General features: G+C 40.1%; 1 protein-coding gene across 1 annotated transcript in view; it reads right to left on the bottom strand.

The window, feature by feature from the left end:
* MTREX (Mtr4 exosome RNA helicase) overlaps positions 1-22207 on the bottom strand; it is a 90426-nt gene that overhangs the window by 11973 nt on the left and 56246 nt on the right. The window contains exons 19-23 of the mRNA XM_050946889.1: positions 13332-13460; positions 6722-6832; positions 6130-6318; positions 4735-4898; positions 3010-3115 (exon numbers count right to left, since the gene is read on the bottom strand). Coding sequence (XP_050802846.1) covers positions 3010-3115; positions 4735-4898; positions 6130-6318; positions 6722-6832; positions 13332-13460 — 699 coding nt within the window. The remainder of the gene's footprint in view (positions 1-3009; positions 3116-4734; positions 4899-6129; positions 6319-6721; positions 6833-13331; positions 13461-22207) is intronic.

Raw genomic sequence — 22207 nt, 5'->3', positions numbered from 1 at the left:
AAAGAGGCACTATTAAAATTCTGAGTAACTCTTACTTAAGTCCATCATATACAGTCATTACAATGACTTGCCTCTAATCCTCCTAGTGAGGATTCCCCCCCACAAAATACTGGAGTAAAATTAGAAAACGTCTTTCAGTTCTAAATGGGAGAAGTCTTTGTGAAATTAGTATAATTTTATAACCAGTAAACACAGAGATACTGTTTCTGACAAAAGCTGTATTTACTCCTCTCTCACAAGAGATGTCTTCTTAAACACTTCAACAATAAAAAGTTCCATGACTAGAACATTTTTTTTTATGTTGGAAAACACAGAAACAGATGACAGCATTGCAGATTATGTCACTGAGCTTTATTTATTGAATCAGAAGCTAGTATAATGGGGCATCCAGGACAAGCTGTATGATTTAGAGAGTTTGGCAGGCAGAGGCTGGGTATTTCAAAGAGGTGACATGGGTCAGCTGTTATAAGAGGTGTATTTATATTTGCATCACATTTTAAAAGATGGCAAATGTGCCAGTACAAAAAGTTTAAAAGGGCTAGGACCCTCCAGATTGCTATACATCTCAGACTTTTAGATTTTAACTGAAAAACTTGTTCTCTGCATTGTGTTTTCTGCTTTTCAGCAGTTCTATTGGTGTCCACAAGAGCACAGGTCAGGATTCTAGACTTGCATGTAAAAAGTCAGAAATACCCTGCAGTTTTCAGTAGTGGCAATCCTAATTCAAGTTTTGCTGTAAATCCAAATTTGCTACCTACAGTGTCTTGGCTATGGCAGTGTCTTGACAGTTAAAGTTTTCAATGTAGGTATGATTTTTCCCTCAAAACAGAGAGTGCATGCTGATGTGCTGCTCCTCCATTGAAATCTTCACTCTAGCTTCTTGGGAGGGGGGACTGTATGCGTGTGTCAGGCTTGAGGCTCTTCATTAATAGCCCCATTGCATGGGGACCAGATACCAACAGATTAAACTCCTTGGGGTGACTAGAGTCCTGAATCTTCATGAAAATATTTTAACAAAATCATTCATGTAAGACATGCTAACAGATATTTTCAATTCCAATTTAAAAAAAAAAACTTTATTGGGGAAAAAAAAGTCCCTCTCCTATGGGTTGACATGAAAAGAGCTTCCACCCTTATACATGAGGGGGCCTGTAGACCTAGTTGGAATTTTCTTGAGTAGGGATCAAGTGCTTGGATTCTCAGTGTTAACTAGGACCTCATTAGGCATCGCCCTAAATAGGCTTACACCTGACAATTTTGAAGTATGCAGCTTTGGCTTTGCGGTTTATGTCAGTGTTTATGCCTGGCCACTGAGCTTGCTGCCAGTCTCATGGAGTCCATGGATTCATCCTTAGCTTCAGTGGTGATGGTGCATATTTCCTTTACTATCAACTTGAATTTACCATGGTTCTAAAAGTTAAGGCTTTTTAGGTCACTGCACCAGAACATTATAGTTCTAGCAAAGTCTATGGCTGCCAATGAGTCTACAAGGGCTGCTGAAGAAGTCCTACTTAGGGTGGCTTCCTATGTGGTGTTCTGAGCAAGGCAGAAATTAAAACTGACACGCAAAAGGAGGGAGCCCTAGAGAGTGGGAAAATCTTGGATGTGACTGGTCATCATTCTGCATGTCTGAGTGAGAGAGGAGGAATTTTACATGTATGCTATCCCAGAAATTATCTTCATTAAAACAAAAAAGCCAACTCTCCCCCAAAAATGAGACACTTCCACAGAAACTCAATTTATGTCATCCAGCCTACTTATTGGCTGCTAACTGCCATCACCCGTCTCCACTGACACCGAAGTTGTAAGAATGCTCAGCACTCCCAGTGATACTCACAGAGATTAGATGAAGGCATAACCAATTGTAATTTGTATTCCGAATACATGGTACACCCACTTCCTTTATACTACTTGCTCCTATGTAATTCAAAATAGATTGTTATACTTTCCAACCACTCCCCGGGAGAAGCAGTCGTTCCTAAAATATAGTTTAAACCTTGTCCTGTAGCTTCAAATCATGATCATGTACAATGATTCTGCTAGTATGTTTCACTTCAGAGTCTTATGTCTTTTTTAGATATGGTACCCATGGCAACAGGCACCTTGGAAGTACCCAAGTTAGATTATGTCAAGGAATTGAAGCTGTTGCTCACAAAGAATGAGCGAGTGTGCGTGTGTTAAAGCAACTCCAGGAGAGGGATGGAAGTGCTATTGTCAGAGAGAAGAGGGATTGCTAACATTTGATTTTATCACAACTTGCCAAATACTACTACTATTTCTTTAGTTATATAAAAATTACTACCATAAGATAGTCCAAGAACCTTCCTGTACTTTCCCCTCATTCATGGATATCTTTTTAAAGACCGCTTTAGGCAAACAAAACAGACCACAATATTCCAGATGCAGCCTGACACTTTCCATAGGAAATATCATTGTTTCTTTTCTTTGAAACTTATTTTCCTTTTCATACAACCTAATATGCTGCTAGACTCAGTTTGTGGAGCTCGGTACTGCAATCATCAGGGTACTGCTCATCACACAACTCAAACACATTTAAGTGATTTTTTTTCAGTTGTATTTCACCATGTTTATAATTACCTAATTTTCTGGCAGTAAATACTCACTTCATACTCCTCTCCCCCAGGGACTTACTGTTACTAACTTTACACCAATCAGCTTTTGATTTATCCTGCTGGGTTGATAATGATGCCTATGGTTTCAAAATTTACAATTGTCTTTGCAGTACCCTAAAGACTTTATCAGAAATGCAGGGAAGACCGCCTACTCCTAGGTGAATACTGTGACAGTTGTAGCGGAGGCAGGAGAATGGTCAATGCTGGACTATAATTGGACTATTCAGCAACCTTCACTGGTCTGTACTTCAGTAAAGTGGAAACCTGGAAATCTGATTTCAGTGTGGGCCTGGCATTTACTGGAACATGAATTTGGTTGTTCTTCTATAGCTTTGATAGAAACAAACAAATCTATGACTTCCGAAAAGTAACTCACATTCTCTTGAAATACAAAGCAGCTTAGTAATGCAGTTGCTTGTTCTGCAGATAAGTCGTTGAAGAGCCCATTAAACATCATTTCTGTCAGGAGCAGTTCATCAGCACTATAATGGGAGAAAACGAGAAGGAAGCTTAGGTAAAAGACCTCTTAAAGTAGTATTTCTAATTAAATACATTTTGCATTATAAAGTACATTGCGTGCACAAGAGAGGATAGCTTTTTATTTTGACAGTTTACTGGAAAACTGAAAATTGATTTTGATTTGTTGGGGAAGGGAAAGGAGAGGTGAGAAAAGATGTTTCCGAAAAAAATCAAGTCCTTCTAAACCAAAAAAGCTTTTACTCAGCCACAAAGAATCTCTTGCCAGTTTACAAGTGAATTGTTACAGCAGCTATGCCCAGTGTTAGTTACCACTTTGACAGCTAGGACATAAAGGAGATTATACAGATCCAGAGAAAGGACAACAGAATAATAAAAAGGGTTAGAACATTTGGTTTGTGATAAAGCCTTGAGAAACTGGGATTGATATTGTTGGAGAAGAGATGGTTAACAGGATACAATTTACATTTTGGGGGTATTATAGGATATAATAAACAGTTCAGTGTGCTTATAAAATCTAAAGCAAACCTGGTCATGAGCAATATAAAAACAGATCTGCAGACAAATCATGAATTTTCTTTGATTGGGCATCAGTTAAATACTGTTGCACTTTTACTTCAGGCTTTTTCTAGGCAAAACTCAAATGACAATCAAAATGTAAAAACTCAATACAGCAAAGTAGACAATTAGCAAACAATTCCTAAATTACATGGAAGTATGGAGTTTCATAAGCTACTGACCAACTCCTGTTATGTACTGCTCAATTCTACTGTGTTATTTGATGTAATAAGATGCATCAGAATAGCAAGAAAGAATTAGGGCAAAAATTTCATGGAGCAGACACAAAAACAGCACCCACTGTGGTGTTAAGTTTTAAAAAAGAATTGTATTTACCAAGAATTACAAGTTTTTAGTAGATATAGCCACTTGCACAAAATAAATCTGGCAAATTTTCTGAGATATTGAAGTTTGATTTAACTGATACAGTTCCCATCTGAATCTTTTTTGAAATACCTGTTCTAACATGGTACATGCCTAGTAAATGCATTACCTTCTTACAATCACATTTATTGTTTTTCACACATCTATTCCTGCAGCCCTTTGGCATCAATTAAATTGTACTCTTCAGTAGTGTCAATAAACAGACATTAGAATAACTGTTGCTACACCTAAGAGTTTATGGGCAATCTGGATTAATGGAACACAAGGAACTGGGCTATAGAAATTTAGGAGGCCCTAATTGTCATGGCATAGTGCAGGATATTTGATAAAGTAAATATTACAGGAGACTAAGGCCTAGGCTTTGTAAAGAAAAGCCATTGACTTGGCCTTTTAACAGAACATTTTCTTATCAGTTCAAATTTCCATTACATTTTATCTTTAAGATATTAGAATCTTATTGCTTTCACTAGCTTATTTCTTTTTCTTTGGAAGGGATTAAAGAAAATCACTGTTCTTTATAACACACAGAAAATGGATTTTTAACATGTGCATTCCTATTAAAGGTTTTTAAAAGTGGCCTCTACCATGCTGTAACAAGGATTAGAAATATAATATGTTAAGCATTAGTAGGGTTCAGCAAGGCATATGTATGCATAACACGTCCATAGGAACTTTCAGTTACCTGCTGATTTCACAAGCAACTCGTCCTTTCATCTCTATGACATCAGAAGATGTGGCAAAACCCAATCTCCTCAATACACGTTTGCGGCACTTGAGCTCATCCATTTGTAAGACAGTTCTGGCTTTCTTTAGTTCTCGCTTTGCTGTTCTAATATCCACTGCAATCTGTGAACCCAGAAGTGTACAAACATTTTCAGACCCTGTATTCGTAACATAGACACTTAAGACAACTTCAGCAGAATACAAAGATACAGACAGTTGTCTTTTAAAGACATGTACTAACAATATGGCCTCCATCATCATGGTATATCTATACCCATAAGAGATGGGAAATATCATCCCCATTTTACATCCAGGGAATCGATGGAGAGAGAGAGAGACAGGACACACACACACACACACACACACACCACAAATGACCTGGTGAAAGTCACATAAGAAGTCTGTTGAAGAGCTGGGAATTCTGAGTCCCAGGCTAGTGCCGTCACCACAAGACCATCCAACAATAATCAAATATAAATAAATTGTGTCATAAAACTTGTAACAAACTGCTCCAATAGGATGACAGACGCCTTCTTGATGATAATTGTAGGGTAAGATAATCAGTTTCAAAATGCATAAATTTAAAAAATCCTTTGATTCCAAGAGCTTTCCAACACAGCTGTCCCCAGCCCTCTTGGCACCACACAGTTAAAGAAGACTAGACTGGCGGCCTAATTCTAGGTTAATTTACAATCAGAGCCAGACTCCGATACCCGGTCTAACTGGAGCTAAGCAGCACTTTACTCATTAAAATGAATGGGACTGTTGGACTAGACTCACACAAAAAGGGTGCTATTTCAGCATGAATAAGAATGGAAGAATTGGGCACTGAGTGACTTCTGTGGGATTACAATGAATGTAAGGCAGCAGAGAATTTGTCCCAGTGTATGATTTCACTTATTTTGATGATCAAATATTTTATATGGATCAGTTTTTAAAGTCTTTTACACCAAGCCTATCAATCTTTTTGGAATTGTTTTGGGAATAGTCTGAAAGTGTAGAAAAACTGGTCACTTTAAAGTGTATCTGTGACACCGCACATTATGTGTATTACGCACATTGCTACTTAATTTTTCTTAATGATTATGATTAGTGACAACTGAGCAGCCTTCTGGTCCATGTCAATTTTTCCAGATAAATCTTTTTCAGATCAGATTTGCACACTTTCTATCAGATACCTCAAAGAGTAAAGTCTATGCCATGAAAGCTCAGCCAGACCTACTGAGATTCTGCAATATTGCTTTTTGGGGGGAGGGTGACTAACATTTCGCTTTCCAGATAAAAAGTAATCAATAAGAGGAGCACACTTATTGGCTGTGCCTTCAGCTAATTGCTGATATAGTCCATCTCTCACCTGTGCTTTTCTTTCACAAAGCTTATATACAGTCTCCAAACTGGAATCATTGTGAAGTGGATGTGAATACATCCTATGTTCAAAAGCTTCTATTTTTTGGATGACTTTTTTCAGTCCTTGCTCTTTGATGCCCATGTCATCAATGGGGTCCAATAATGGTACTCCATCAGGGAACCGCTTCTGTACTTCCTGCAAAAAGATTTAAAAATGCACTTTCGGGAATGCAGACATTAGTAGCAACACAAGATTTTATAGATTAAAATGTACATTTAAAAGACAGACTGAAAAACAAAACAAACAGCACAATTAGACTATTTAAGGTATAGAAGAAACTTTTATTGACGTTTCATATACGCTGAAACTAGGCACATTAGATTTCAGTTTTTAAAATAATCAGGTAAGTCATTTTGTTTGAAGGCAACCAATGTTTTACGTGTATTCTGTTTCTAAAACACTAAATCTCAGATGACTGAAGACATGAAGCAAACCTGAACGTGAATGTAAGAAACGGTGTTCTCACGCCCTATTGTGTCTGGCTGTTCAGAGTATACTGCTTGTATTGTTTTTTTAAATTATTGTGGAAGTTACGTACCTGTATAGATTTTAACACACTTTGCCTATTGTCGACAGGCCTCAGGTCTTTGGGTATGTAAAGTCGGACACTGCTGATAGCTGAGAGAAGATGCACCAAAACAGGAACAACCTGACAACAACAAAAGAGTGCGGTAAATGACAAAGTAACAATACAGGAGATTTTTATTGATGCCTTTCAATCATTGTAAAATTCATTTTTCATTGATTTCTATCTTCTTAGCAGAAAGCAAGTTGTGATTTCTTCTGCAGATTATTCCAGATTTGTAATAACTGTACATTGTATCTGGAACAGAATTAATAACCTATGTTGAAATGCTGGCAAAAGAATTCTTCCTACCTGATTTTGTAACAGATTTTCTGACCACATGAAACTAACTGAACAGTCGTGTCATGCTCAAATTATAATTAACTGCATGATCCTTCAGTGTTATGTTAATTACTACTTTAGCAATAGTAGAAAAAGGCCCAGATTTTAAAAGGTATATAGGCTTGGCTTTGGTCAGCGTTGCAAGGCCTACGTGATTTAGGGCCTATCTGATTTTCAAAAGAGTTTTAGACACTTGGGATTTAGGCTAAATGCTTAAAATCCCCTTAAAAAAGATTTATGCTCCTAAAGCAGTTAGACTTTGCAATGCTGAGCACAGCAAAGCCTGTACACCTTTAAAAATCTGAGCCAAAGTCCCTTAAGAAAAACTGTACATAAAATAAAGCCTACTTAAAATTCATTCTGTTCCTATTTTGGAGTCTTGACTTTTAAACTTGCAAAACACACTATCATACAAATATGAATATGTGCTGTTTCACATTTTTTAAAATAATGTTCTAAATATGCAAGTAAGATGAGAAATGGCTTGCTTACGTAATAACTGAAAACTTTTTTCCCAAGGTTCAGTACAAAAGTTAAAGTATTAGTCACTGCATGTTTTTAGTCTTCTCTCTGTTTAGCACACCTTGTTTCATTCTATTTTAAATAGTCCAACCAATGTCTTTATAAACAACTTTCTTCTGGATCATTACTAGGCTTGAGAGGATTGGCTTTTTATCCGTAAATGTCAATTTCACCACACAGGGATGAACAACAACAACAAATAATAATAATAATAGTAATTTAATCTACAAATAGGTGAAGAAAGAAAAAATGCTGTCTGAGAACGTATTAGAATTTAACGATATAAACTCTACATTTTGACATGTGACATTGACAATTTGTGTTTTATGGTTATAAAAAGCTTTACATTTTTTGAAACACAACATCTAGCATCATTAAATAACTGCCTGATCCCTCCCTTATTCTGACTCCCTCCATAATTTCCCACAACTATGAAAATTTAAATATCAATAAAATTTGGAAAAAAGCTTAAGAATAAACAGATATTATCTACTGAAATTATAAAATAAAAATCAAATTCTGCCAAGCTTAATTAAATAGTGCTTTAAAAAACAGAGGTTAATATGTCCTTGAAAGTCTATAAAAAAATAAACAGCACAATCTTTTGAACTGTAACTAAGTCCAGTTAATCATTAGTCTCATGCATTTGCAAAACTTTTCACATTCTTCAGATCTGATGTACAAGTATGACTACCAACATGCCTTGCTGAGTCAATCCTGTTAATACCTATCAAAATGTCTTTTGTTTTACATGGTTTAAGAGCTTGTGTTGCATGTGGTGACAAACGTCCATCTTTCACATTACTGTAAACACTTATGTGACTGTTTTCAATGCAATACCTGAGAAAAGGGCATCCGTATTTTAGCGTGTATATTCTCAACTTCTTTCATGGCTTGTTTATACTCTGTTGCAATCGCCACTGCATGTTTATTAAGCAGTTAGAAATAATCTTACCATTATGCAAGTGACAAAGTTCAATGGGTATGACAGAAGCATGAAATATCATTAAGAAGTTATTATGAAGTGTATCCGATACATGTAATGGACATTATACGTACTATTCAAAAGTTACTAGATATTAAGTAACCAAATCTTTAGAGAGTTTTGTAAGGCTGCTTCTGTTTCAGAAATCTGAACGCAAGGATATCAGAGTGAGACGTACTGTACATAAATTTTAGAAGAGTAACTTTAATACCTAAAACCACTTGAACACATGCTTTGCTGAGCTGGGGCCTATATTTGCATTATTCTCGTCAGCAAGCATTTAAGCACCAGTAATTCCCAGTCTGTAAGTGTGAAAATGTTGTTAATAAGCTAACTCTGAACATCATCCCAATTCTATTTAGCAAATTGTGACATGCTTTTGTATTTCAGGGAATAGTCTGTTATAGCAAAGTAGCAGCATTAAATTGTACTTTGTAGAAATATCATTAGAATTTGGCTTTAGGGATTTTGAAGAAATTAGTTTACCAAAGCAACTTCTACAATGTCGATTACAATAGCTTTATGGGCAGATAAGCTGAGTTCTATGTTCTACCACATATAAGAAAAAAATGTTTTCTGTCTGCAGCTAGATAGTTAAACCTAACATTCTACAAAACTCATTTACTCCTAACTTAATAAACATCTCTGCAACTATTAGATTATTTTCCACAGTAGGTTATTTTTTTTTTTAATAAAGGGCAAACGTTAAAGTTAAGACGTACTTCTCTGAAGTACATCAAAGATAAAGCATGCAATGCAAGCTTACTTGGAAAAGGACCAAAATCCTTGCACTTCAAAATAGGGTTCTGGCAGAATAAACACCACAAAACAGATTTTGCAGGTTTTCAGATAGTTTTCAGTATACAAAGAACTATGATACTGCAGTCTTTTAAAATATATATCTTTCAGATTTCAGACAATTTCATTAAAGTGACGAACTAATAGTGCTGACTTCAGCCACACAGTTTGTGGGCAGATGCAGTTCAAATTTCCCTATCGTTTCTCCCCATGTTTTCTATCTGCCAATGCACCTCAATGTTGAGCCATAACTCCACTGAAACCCAAAAAATGAAGAGCAAAACCAAACCAAACAAAATCCCTGCAAGAGTAAAATAATGCAGGCAGAAGTCCATCAGCAGAATGGGGGCCATCAAGTTTATTTCACTGCATGCAGCACATATGATTACCTGCCTTGTGGGCAGGTGGCATATGGAGCGGCAGCTCCAGGCACCAGCGCTCCAAGCGCATGCCTGGGGGGGCCTGCCGGTCCCTGCAAGGGCGGCAGTCAGGCAGCCTTCGGCAGCTTGCCTGCGGGAGGTCCGCCGGTCCTTGGAATTACTTTAAGTCAAAGTTGCAGAAACTATCTGGAGCCTGCATTCCAGGCAACAGGAAAAAAATTGCAGGGAAAGGTTGCAGACCAAACTGGATGAACAAGCATCTCAAACAGGGTATTAGGAGAAAGCAGAGAGCATACAAGGAAAAGACGACGACCACCTTGCAGGATCCTAGAGCCCCAGGCTCCAGCCCAGGCTCAGACATCCATATTGCAATTAAACAGCCCTGCAATCCAAGCCTCACAATCCCAAGTCAGTTGGCACAGATCAGCAATGGGTTTTTAATTGCAGTGTAGACATACCCAAAAAATGCTGTCTTTGTAGACACACATAGATGGCCTATTACCCAACTGAGGAGTTGTAACATATCAGACTAACATTAATATTCTAATCTATTAGAACAGGGGTCGGCAACCTTTCAGAAGTGGTGTGCCAAGTCTTCATTTAATCACTTTAATTTAAGGTTTCGCGTGCTGATAATACATTTTAACGTTTTTTAGGTTTCTTTCTCTAAGTCTAAATATATTATAACTAAACTACTGTTGTAGGTAAACAAGGTTTTCAAAATGTTTAAGAAGCTTAATTTAAAATTAAATTAAAATGCTGATCTTAAGCCGCCAGCCTGCTCAGCCCGCTCCCGGCCTGGGGTGCCGTTCACCTAGGCTGGCAGCAGGCTGAGCGGGGCCGGCAGCTGGGACCCAGGCTGGTAAGGGGCCGGCAGCCAGAATCCCAGACCAGCGGCGGGCTGAGCGGGGCAGGCACCCCAGACTAGCAGTGGGCCGAGCTGCTCAGCCCGCTGCTGATCTGAGGTCCTGTCCGCTGGCTCCTGCCAGCCAGGGTCCCGGCTGCCAGCCACGCTCAGCCTGCTGCCAGTCTGGGGTTCTGGCTTCTAGCCCCTTGCCAGTTGGGGTCCCAGCCACCAGCTCCGCTCAGCCCGCTGCCAGCCTGGGGTCCTGGCCCTGCCCACAGAGAGGGTACCTACCTTCTCCCTGATTCTGGCCCATTCTCTTCCTCTCTCTCTCTGTGCACTGAGTTGAGGGTGGCGGTGCACTGAGCACAGGGCTGGGGGTGAAGGAGCAGGTTGGGGGTTGGGGTGCAGGGTCTGGCCAGGAGCTAAATGAGGGAGGGGGCTCAGGGTTGTGGCAGGAGGTTTGGGTGTGGAGCGCTTAAACGGGCAGCTCCCATTTGGTGCAAGGGGTGCAGGTGGGAATGTGGGTGGTGGTGGTGCAGGAACTCCCATTTGGTTCTCAGGGTGCAAGAGTCACAGCAGGCGGTGTGTGTGGGGGGGGCTGGGTATGTGTGGAGGGTGCAGGAGTCAGGGCTGGGGGCGTGTGAGGGGGTTCAGGAGTCAGGGCATGGGGTGTCGGGGGTGGGTATGTGTGGAGGGTGCAGGAGTCAGGGATAGGGTTGTGACGGGGATGCAGGGAGCTGGGGTGCAAGGGGGGTGCAGGGGTCAGGGCAGAGGGCTGGGGGACTGGTGCTCCCAGTCCCCTGCCCTGAGCGGCTCACAGCAGGGGACTGGAGGGACACGCCCCCGCTCCTGCCCACCTTCCCCAAGGCCCCATTCCTACATCCCTTCCCCGTTTCCTTACTGGCCTGAGCAGCAAGGGCACTGGGGCTGCTCTTTTCCCCTCCCTCACAAGAGCCATCGGTGGCAGAGAGGGAGAGGAGGTGGGGCTCGACACAGCATGCTGAGGGAAGAGGTGGAGAAGGGGGAAGCTTGGCTGCCGGCGGAGCCTGCCGTACAGCAGCAGCACCAAGCTTGCTTCTACCCCCTGCCCCCGCAAGAGAAAGCGGTAGGCGGGGGGTGGGGGGGGTGGAGAAGAGTGGGCTGGGTCAGGCAGTATTTTTAAATGGCACAGTGCTGCCTGCCGGGGTCCGGCTCATGAAAAATCGGCTTGTGTGCCATCTTTAGCACGCGTGCCATAAGTTGCCAACCCCTGTATTAGAATATACTGAATATGTTTTAAAAAATCTGATCAAAAAGTCTTTGACACCAACACAACTGTCCAAACACCTATGGAAGGAGACTTGTGATGCAGTAACTATTCTGGCCTTTAAAACAAGATTTCTATCACTTTTTAAAGTTTCTTGCTTAACCACCTCTTCTCAAGAGCTAACAGAGATCTAACTGTTAAAGGTGCAGTAGTAAGAATAGCTGTTAAAGTAAAAGATCCTATATGGCAACCAAATAAGCACATGAGCATTCCTGAGTACTAACAAGACAACATGGGGGAATCAGAGTTAAATCTTCAGCTTAATCAGAATTTGTAGAATAAAGGGGCAAGGACATAAAACATACAGCAGGCTGAACACCCACTTCTGCAACCTTGAGATTAAATGGTAGATACCATTTTATGGGGTTGAAAACTGCCAAGTCTGCCTGAAGTATCATCATGTTTTCTATACAATTTTGCTACGTATTTTCCTGAGTTGTGGTTCTTATCTCAAAATCAGGCATTGCTTTTTATTATATTACAAAATGGAAAATGGCTAGAAGTGTAAGTGTTTTAGAATAAAACGCTAGGTTAAAGTGAACTGGCAAGGCTTAGAGGCTCATAGAAAAAAGAAAAATAGTATTTAAATTAAAAAAAATGAGACAATCATGATATTCAAAGATGAACAAGACCCACAAGATGAAATCAGTATGTGTAGAACTGTATGATTAAATCAACTACAGTGCTTGTGATTTTCAAAGCAGTGTAGGGAGTTCAGTCACACATTTTTCATTACACTTAAAGAAAGATGTGTAGCTGTCCTTGAAAATTTAACATTTCAACTAGATATCCTAGAGAAACCAATGACATTTCTGCACCTGGAGGCAATATCATTCTTAGCACACTTCTAAAATTTATAAAGTACTTTGACAATTTAAGAGTGTTTCATCCAGGGATTTCAAAGCACTTACAAAACATTAGCTACATCACACAACATTCCTTTGAGTTAAGTAACTGATAGAGAGGAACCACTTCATTCACCACTGAAAAGCAGATTCCTCTGAGGTGAAACCTACCAGCTGTTTAAGAATGCAAAGCTACATCAATCAATGTACTTCCCTTCACTTTCTTAGAGAATAAAATTCCCCTCTTTTCTTAATGTTTACAAAGGCTTTTATGATATACTCTGAAAGATGCTATATAGCTGGTAATCAATTATTTTTTGTCAAGGTCCAAATTTCTTGGTCAAGGTATGGTTAAGGTCCAGATTCCACAGGGGAAAAAAATATAATAATAAAAATAAAAACCAAATGAATAATAATAATAAAATATAAAGATTTCTGGATCCATTCAAAAGCATCAGGCGAATCGTGGATCAAACCCAGACCACCAACTGACTACCCCTGCTATATAGAATATATTTTAACACTATTGATATTTGACAATGAAACTGAACTACAAACCTGCATCTCTCCTTTCTCATCAGGCTTTGCTGGCTTTGCAGCCTCAGTAGCAGAGTTCTTCAAACTCTCTTTGCTGCAGTGTAATAGGACTTCAACCACATATAATGGGTCCAGCTCACCAGAATTAGGCTATTGTGGATAGAGAAAGTCAGCAATAGTAAATATCAATTGTTCAAATACTGGTAGCAGAAAGGAAAATGTGACTTAACTGACATTCAAAAATTTTGAGAGGTACTGCCCCTAAACTTTAACAGTTCAGTACTTTGGTCCTGAAAACCAATACTACAATTAAGTATATTTTAATATACATATGTCTCCCATGTGCGTGCGTGCACACACACACACACACACACAATATATATTATATAACGGCTTTGCAATTTAATTACATCCACCTCAACCAAAACCGGCCCTAGATAGAATCGCTTTCAAAGGAATGTTTTAGCAATGTCAACATTTCCCTACAGTGCAAGAATTACTAGCTGTTCCAAATCTATATAGCCTTCTATACTTCCTGAGAGAAGCGGCTGAAAGTGGGAAGGGGCTCTTGACATCCATTTTGGAATCCAGATCTCCCAAATTCTTTACTTTCCCAGGCTTCTGCATCCCTTCTTCTGGCAGAGAACTGAACCCCATTTGATCCAATCAATAATGGCACTCAGTTGGTCAGGCAGCCTCTGTTGTCCCACATGTGATGCACACACTCACCACTGGGTGAGAACACCTGAGAACTCCTAACTCTTGTTAGTCTGGGTACTGAGGTCTGGTCTACACTGGGGTGGGCGAGGCAGCAGGAAATCAAACTAAGTTACGCAACTTCAGCTACGTTAATAACGTAGCTGAAGTTGAAATACTTCGATCTATTCATTGGAGTGTCTTCACTGCGGTGAGTCGACAGCCGATGCTCTCTCGTCAACTCTGCCTGCACCTCTCGCTCCAGCAGAGTACTGGAGTCGACTGGAGAGCACTCGGTGGTCGATTTATCATGTCTAGACTAGATGCGATAAATCGACCCCCGCTGGATCACTCGCTGCCCATCGATCCTGCAGGTAATGTAGACAAGCCCTGAGAGACCAGGCTTAGTCAACAAACCAGCATCACTCACATTACAGCACAGAACACTTGCATGATACTACCAAGCAGCATTTGTATTTAACATTGCCAAGGGTTTTAACAAGAAAGTTAATCTACAGGGTTGCAAGTCAGCATTTACCCCCACAACAGAGGTCATTCAACAACAAATCTTTGCAGCATAATAGCATTTATTTTGGGAGAGAGGGGACAAGGATGGAAAATGACATCTTGTGGGTCAAGATTTCTTATGATTGTGTAAGGGGCACAAATATCTGGCTTATATTTGCACAGGACACAAGTCTGGTGTTCCAACAAAGTAGTATTCTTAAAACAGTGATAATTGTAATGCTCTAGTTTTCTTCAAAAAATTGCAACTTGTATCGAACAATTTGCAGCAGTGTTGTTTCCTTGTCGTAGCGCTGCACTGAAACATTTCCTTTTATTTGGCAGTAGACCCAAAGTATAGAATCACAACAGAAGCTCCATCTTAAACTATCATGTACAAGCTTTTTAAAAGTACTAATCACAGATTAACGTAAGATTTTACAAAAAACAGTGTAATCAAGATCAGCTATAAAAGTGTTTTGTATTGCTGTGATGAAAAGAAAAACATCAAGGGATTTCATTTTATAGGTACCTGAAGCAGAATGTAGGCAAATAACATTCAATAAGAGATTCTCAGTGCTTTGTACACAACTTAATTTGCCCACTGGAAAACATAAAATATCAGGTTGTCCTGTCCCACAACTAAGTCGTTTTCCAATAATTTAAGTCTTCATTTGTGAAAAGACTGTTTCTCTTAATTCTGTCCTATTTTGTGAAAAAGGTACTTGGCAGCTGTTTTAATTTAGATTTACAAACCCCCTGTGACCATTGCCATCATCTGAACTATATTTGAAAATGAAATCCATGTGTGGTAAAGCAGAGTCTAGCCAACATTTTTTAAAAGTATGGTGCTTACTTGAGCCTAGAACACACTAACATACATTAAAATAAACTGAATACAGTTTAAGCACTAGAAAGCCATGTAGCAGCAAATGTATGATTAAATCATCTTATATAAATCAGCTATATTCTGAAAAAGATTAAAACTGGACATGTCATATATTGCATTAGTTAGCTGCATTTTGAGGTTTTTACCCCTTGCTCTGAAGCATCTGATATTTGATATTGCTGGAAACAAGACAAGAACAGATGGACCACTATATTTCCAATAAAGAAGAGTTGCAAGGATCTGAAATTCAGATTCCTGGATACGTGTATCAGAGGGATAGCCGTGTTAGTCTGGATCTGTAAAAGCAGCAAAGAATCCTGTGGCACCTTATAGACTAACAGACGTTTTGGAGCATGAGCTTTCGTGGTGAATACCCACTTCGTCAGATGCAACAGACCAAGTGGGTATTCACCCACGAAAGCTCATGCTCCAAAAACGTCTGTTAGTCTATAAGGTGCCACAGGATTCTTTGCTGCTTTTACAGATTCCTGGATAGATGATATTCAGGTTTTTTTTTTTTTTTGTAAACCCCTCAGATCGTGGCATATCTTGTTGAAAAGGGCTCAAATCATCAGTCTGGAAGGGATCGCAAGGGTCATACAGTCTAACTCCCTGTCAAGATGCAGGATTTGTTCAATCAATCTTTATATACCATAAAGGTGTATTCTAAATGTAGCCTTTTGAGATAGGGAGAACTAAGAAGGTGTAAGGGAGAGATTACATTTTAGTTGACGGCACTGACAATGTTATCAAGACAAAAGTTTGAAACCCACCCTGCTCTGCGTGCTATCAGGAGTCTCCAAATACCAAATGATAGTGTGGACTATAACAACAGTGTGACAGGTATACAAACTCCACATCAGTAAAAAAGGGGTTAAGCAGCTGCTCTGGATACAGGCAGCCTCACCACACCACACCTACAAAGTATGCATTGCTTAGAGCGGGAGTTCATAAGGAGGGCAGGACAGATCAATACGCAGCAGATAGTGGAGGTGAACTGACCTACACTCTGAGCTCTTGCTGCCCAAGGTCTGACTACAGTGATGTGGCCAAACCCAAAGGGAAGAAATTTGGGATTCTCAGAAGGTCTGAGACTTTATCTTTGATTTCCAGTTATTTAATGTCTTGTATTTACTTGTTGGGAAAGAGGGGATGGATAGGAAGTGATCCAGGGCGGCAGCTGTATAGCACTTCAGTAGTGCAGGACTCAGCTGCTTACACTGGGTCTTGGCTCAGAACCCAGTGGAAAGGGTGGGCTTGGGTTCCCCTACTAACTCCTAGGGGTGTCAAAGGCTGAAGCTGACCCCTGATATGGGGAGTCTATGGGAGAGAAGGCCCTGAGGACTGAAGAGTCAAGTCCTCAACCCAAGGGGAGACTCAGAGATCCCTGCTTAACCCAGAGGGCTACCCTGTTGCTGGATTCTTTATATATTCTGAAAGAGGAGGAAATAAAAATACATGACCAGGCCAGAGGGCTGAGTCACAGAACAGACAGACCACTATCAAACCAGAATGGCTGTCAACAGGGATGCCAAGAAAAGAACGAGGGCCTGCTATGCCCTGCCTGACCACTGGGTGATACCCGCAGTGAGCAATCCCTGTCACATATGGCAGGGGTTCTCAAACTAGGGATCAAGACTCCTCATGGAGTCATGAGGTTATTATATGGGGCGTTGCGAGCTGTCAGCCTCCACTCCCAAACCCTGCTTTTTCTCTTGCATTTATAATGGTGTTAAATATATTTTTTAAAGTGTTTTTAATTTATAAGGGTGGGGGGAAGGGTCACACTCAGAGGCTTGCTATGTGAAAGGAGTTACCAGTACAAAAGTTTGAGACCACTGACATACGGCAATATGTAGGCATTGCACAGTGTATTAGAAATAAAGCTTCTTAACCAAAAATAACTACTCTTTGATTTTATGAGCTCCAAAGCAAATTTTTACAGTCTGCTATATATTTATATAATACAGCACATGGCATGCACAATTTGAGACAAATTCTTCTTGATATAGTAATTCAGCAAAAAGATCATTTGAGCAAGAATAATTTGAACTTTGATTTTTAATGGAAACACTTTCATCTGAAATTATACTGATATGATTGCGAAGTGAATATGAAATCAGAAAACTGATAGCTAATTAAGCACCTGACTAATTATACTAGAAGGTGTCTAGTATAATTAAATAAGTCAGATGCTTAATTTTCACCTCAATTTGATAAATTAATAATAGTATACTCTTTATAGCTATTTTGCTATAATCCTATTATAAAATTCATATTTCATCAGCATGACATTTTATAAGTTTACAACTACATTCCCAAAAGTTCTCAGTGGCTGAGTATAACAATGTGCTACTTGGAACGTCTATGAAGTGCCATGAAAACGATTCCATGAGTTAGATGGGGGAAGGAAAGTGTAATAGAAATAAAATGTTTCTGTAATGGAGAGAGTCAAGAACCAAGTTCAGTTTGGAAGGAAAGTTTCAGCTTTTCAGGTCAAAAAAGACATGTCAGAGATTTGTGTTTGTATGACGGAATCTTTACATTTTATGTCAGACCTCCAAGATTCCCCTCCTCCACAGGAAATCACATAGAAGCCAAAATCATAAGGGGGTAACAATGATCAAATAAGTTTCTCAATTCAACCCATTCCCCAAATCTTTGTTTTAGGATTTGGTGTAGAGTCTCTATATTCACTAATGAAGTACATTAACTCTAACACAATACTTCACTAGAGAAAGAACATTAGTCAACTTTCACACAGGGAGAAAGCTGACTACTGAAGAAACTAGTAGTATTAATGATATTCACCAAGGATATTACTGTGGAAACAAATAGAAAAGAATTCAGCTGGAACAGTTCTATGATACAAGTGGAGGAAGGAGTTAGAACAAAAGTTAAAGAAAATATTGTTGAAGAAACTGAGTATATATTAAAATGACAAATCTGTGAAAACTATTATATCATCAACATCTATATTCCAGGACAAACTCATAAGACAAGAGGCACAGTGGTTTTCACTATTATGTGTTTTAAAGCAGCTGTTAATTATCTACTTTTAGAAGATCATTTGTCTTGCATTGGCCCACAGATTTAAAGAAATCCTCAAAGAAACTAGCTTTTGCATATGAATGCTAGAAGTGGCATAGTTCTAAGTCTATTCCATAATTTTCAGTATCTGTTATACTTTCCGCTGCACTCTGAAGGAAAAATTTAGCAACTGTCACAATGGCTCAACTAAAAGTTGCTGTTCCAAGTGGAATTACCCTTTCCAGTACAGATCATTATTTCAATAGTAATATTAAAACCTAAAAGGCTTGTAAAAGATTGAGATGGGCAAAATAGGAGGCTTCACATATATATGGGAATCTGTTTTACTGCTCATCAAATGGTTCATAAGAAAGCAGTTTAAGAAACAGCACTTCAGTGTACAAAGACTATTTTCCAGTCCACTTTCTTAACTTGAATGAGAATGGAATAAAAAAAAAAGAAAAATAGAAAAAGCAACATTCAAAAGGACAAAATAAAAGCTCCACAAAAAGTTTTGTTTCTGCATCCACATCTGCTGTCTTTTCTCTACTATTAAATATTCCTATTTAGTAGCACCGAAAGGCCTCAGTCATAACTGAGACCACATTGTGCTGTGCAAAGAGAGAATCTTCCATATAAGTACAGTAGTTGGATCCTTGTACTCACCCACCATAATTACAGAATCTCTGTGTTATATGGCCATTCCTATACTCAGCTACAGAAAATCTTTTTAAACCTATTTTGAATGCAAAGATTAGAAATATCTCAGTGTCAAAAGTTTCTGAAATGAAGGTCAAAATGTAAGACCGAGCTGTGCAAACACCAGCTGCAAAAAGAGATTTCCAAAGAGGTTACTTACCTTGTACAGTAATTGGAGTTCTTTGAGATGCCTGTCCCTAAGGGGGCTCCACTTGAGGTGGGCATGTGCTCTATGCGCCTTTAATTGGAGATTCTCGATAGCAGTGCTCATTCTGTGCACGTGCCTAGCTATCATGTGCCCTGTACTATGGATATATGGAATGTAGATAGATGGACTGCCCTCGGATTCGTCTCCGCTACAAAGCCCTAAGAAAATGAGGCTCCAAAGCAGAGGGAAAAGGAGGGTAGGTAGTGAAAACCATAGGGACATCTCAAAGAACTCCAGTTACTGTACAAGCTAAGTAACCTCTCTTTTGAGTAGCGTCCCTGTGGGTGCTCCTCTAGAGGTGACTGCCAAGCAGTATCATCTGAAGGCAGTAGGAGTGTCAGAGCTTGATGCAGGACTGACTCTAAACTGCAGAACCAAAGGCATCATCTGCCCGAGAATCAGCAGCCATGGCATAGTGTCTCAAGAAGGTGTGGACTGACGCCCATGTAGCAGCCTTGCAAATCTCTACAATAGGAACATTCCTCAACAAGGCAATAAACAGACTTAGATTTGGCAGAGTGGGCTATAATGCTAGGCACTGTATATTAGCAGCTGTATACCAAGAGAGAATACATCCAGAAACCCACTTAAAAAGTCTCTGTGCAAACACTGGGAACTCCTTTAGCGCCGTCCACAATAGAAACAAACAAAAAAAAAAAAGTGTCCTGGAGGCTCAGAAAAGGTCTAGTCCTGTCCAAGTAATAGGTCAGCCCTCTCCTTACATCCAAAGCGTGAAGGGCAGCTTTCTTCCTAGGCAGATCGGGTGCAGGATAGAAAACTGAAGATGAATGGACTGGTTTATGTCAAAATCTGATACAACTTTGTAAAAGAAACAGATGTGTTCATGGAGATTCCTTTTCTCTGAAAAACAGTGTAGGGAAGGAGAGCCAGCCATGAAAGCTGCTAGATCTCCAATTCTTCAGGCAGAGGTAATAGCCACTAAGTAGGAGAGTTCAGAAGCAAGCAGTTAGGTAGCGGTTGAAATGAAAGCTTCATCTGAATGTTGAGAACTAAATTTTAAGCAACAGAAGGTGAGGGGTATCTAACACTTGGGAAGCGATCTGCTAACCTTTTGATGAATCTAGAAGTTGCAGGACAAGCATATTCAGAGAAACCCTCCACCAGAGAATGAAACACTTATGGCTGCTAGATTAAATGCAATGGAATTCATAAGAAAAATTTCCTTTCTTCAGAGGGAGAAGATATTCCAGAACCTCCAAGATGGAGGAATCAGCAGGAGTAAGGTGACAGCAGGTACACTAGTGATGAAAGCTTTTCCATGTCTGAAAGTAGGTCCTTCTGGTGGAATTTTTGCTACTAATAGGCAGGATTTCTTGAACCTCTCCTGAACAGGAGAGTTCTAACCCTAAGAGCTATTTAAGTATCAAGCCTTGAGCTATAGAGAGTTCAGGATGGAATGAAGAATGGTCCTTGAGTCTTGACTGAGAAGACTGGGCATTCACTGAACATTGACAGCTGGATGGGAGGAGAGGCAAAGGAATCACACTTGTCTTGGTCAAGTTGGTGCAGTCACGATGACAGGCCTTGTTTCCTCTGATTTTGTTTGAAGCCCTGAGTGGGCGGCTTTGGGGGAAAGGTGTAAAGTAGACCCCTATGAGAAGGTGTAAAGTAGACTATGAGAATAGAAAGATGTCCTACAGAAGGATGACCCAGACTTCCTCTTGAACAGAACTTCACACACCTCCAGTTGCTGTGCAGCAAATAGCACACAAACTTTTGTGAACCCCCTGAGGGGCAGTAGACAGTCTAAAGGGAACGACTCGATCTTAGTAATGTTCCTGATCTATCATGGAGTTTAGGAACCTCCTGGAAAAGGGTGTATCCTGATATGAAAGGACACATCCTGAAGAGATCAAATGATAGCTGCAAGTGTCACCATCTTGAATTTCTGTATCTTGACAAAGGTATTCAGCATCCTTAGATCTAGAATCAGTCTCCACTCTCCCTTCCTTTTAGGAACCAATAAGTATCTGAATTAAATCTTCCCCTGTACTCAGTGGGAACTGGTTCAATGGCTCCTATGCAAATAAGGGATAGAACATCTTGTTTTTGAAGAGGTTTGTGAGAAGAGTCCCTGAAAAGGGAGGGGAAAGCACAGTGGAAGTGGATGGAATACCCAACACTATACCCTCCAAAACCTGTTGGAGGTAATTTGCCCCCATGAAGTGTGAAAGTGAGAGAGAATTCCAAAATGTGGGAGACAGGACGGTGCAGTATATCACATCTGGATCAAAGCAGCATTCATGCACCTTAACCACTGCATCAAAAACATTTTGTAGACAATGACTGCTGTGTCAGGGTAGCAGTAACAGTTGAGAACTTTCCCTCCTGCAACCTGGGTTTTTTCTTAGGTGGCTCCAACGACCTGCAGTACATGGAGAAATGGGATGTATGTGATCTCTGTGCTGTCGGAGACCAACAAAATTTCTTCTTATTCACAGGCTTATATATGCCCAAAGAATAAAGACCCGCACCCGAGTCTCTCAGAGAACACATCTGTGTTCTGTAGTGCATCATCTCTGGAGTCACTAAACAATTTCAAACCATCAAAGGGAAGTTCTTCTACTGTGCTGATGTTCTGCACAGAATTCCCTCCCTACCCCCACCCCAGAAATGGGCTGCAGAGTTTCTGGCTGTCACTAGGGTCTGCTGGACCCAGCAAAGCCCAGCTTGCACATAGAAGACACTGCTGAAGGGAAGGCGAGAGAGCCGGAGGGTTCCCTGCTGCTGCAGTTCCCGGCATGTCCTGAAGGAAGGAGGCAGTGTGCAGGAAACTCCACACAAGCCCGGGACTCAGCATCAGGCTGTTAGTCCCTCTGGGTCCCTGGGCTGTGAGCATCTGGGCTGGTG

This window comes from Gopherus flavomarginatus, chromosome 3 (assembly GCF_025201925.1).
Source record: "Gopherus flavomarginatus isolate rGopFla2 chromosome 3, rGopFla2.mat.asm, whole genome shotgun sequence".
Lineage (NCBI taxonomy): Eukaryota > Metazoa > Chordata > Testudines > Testudinidae > Gopherus > Gopherus flavomarginatus.
The sequence above is the reverse complement of the archived record's forward strand: the minus strand, read 5'-3'. Positions and strand labels throughout refer to the sequence as shown.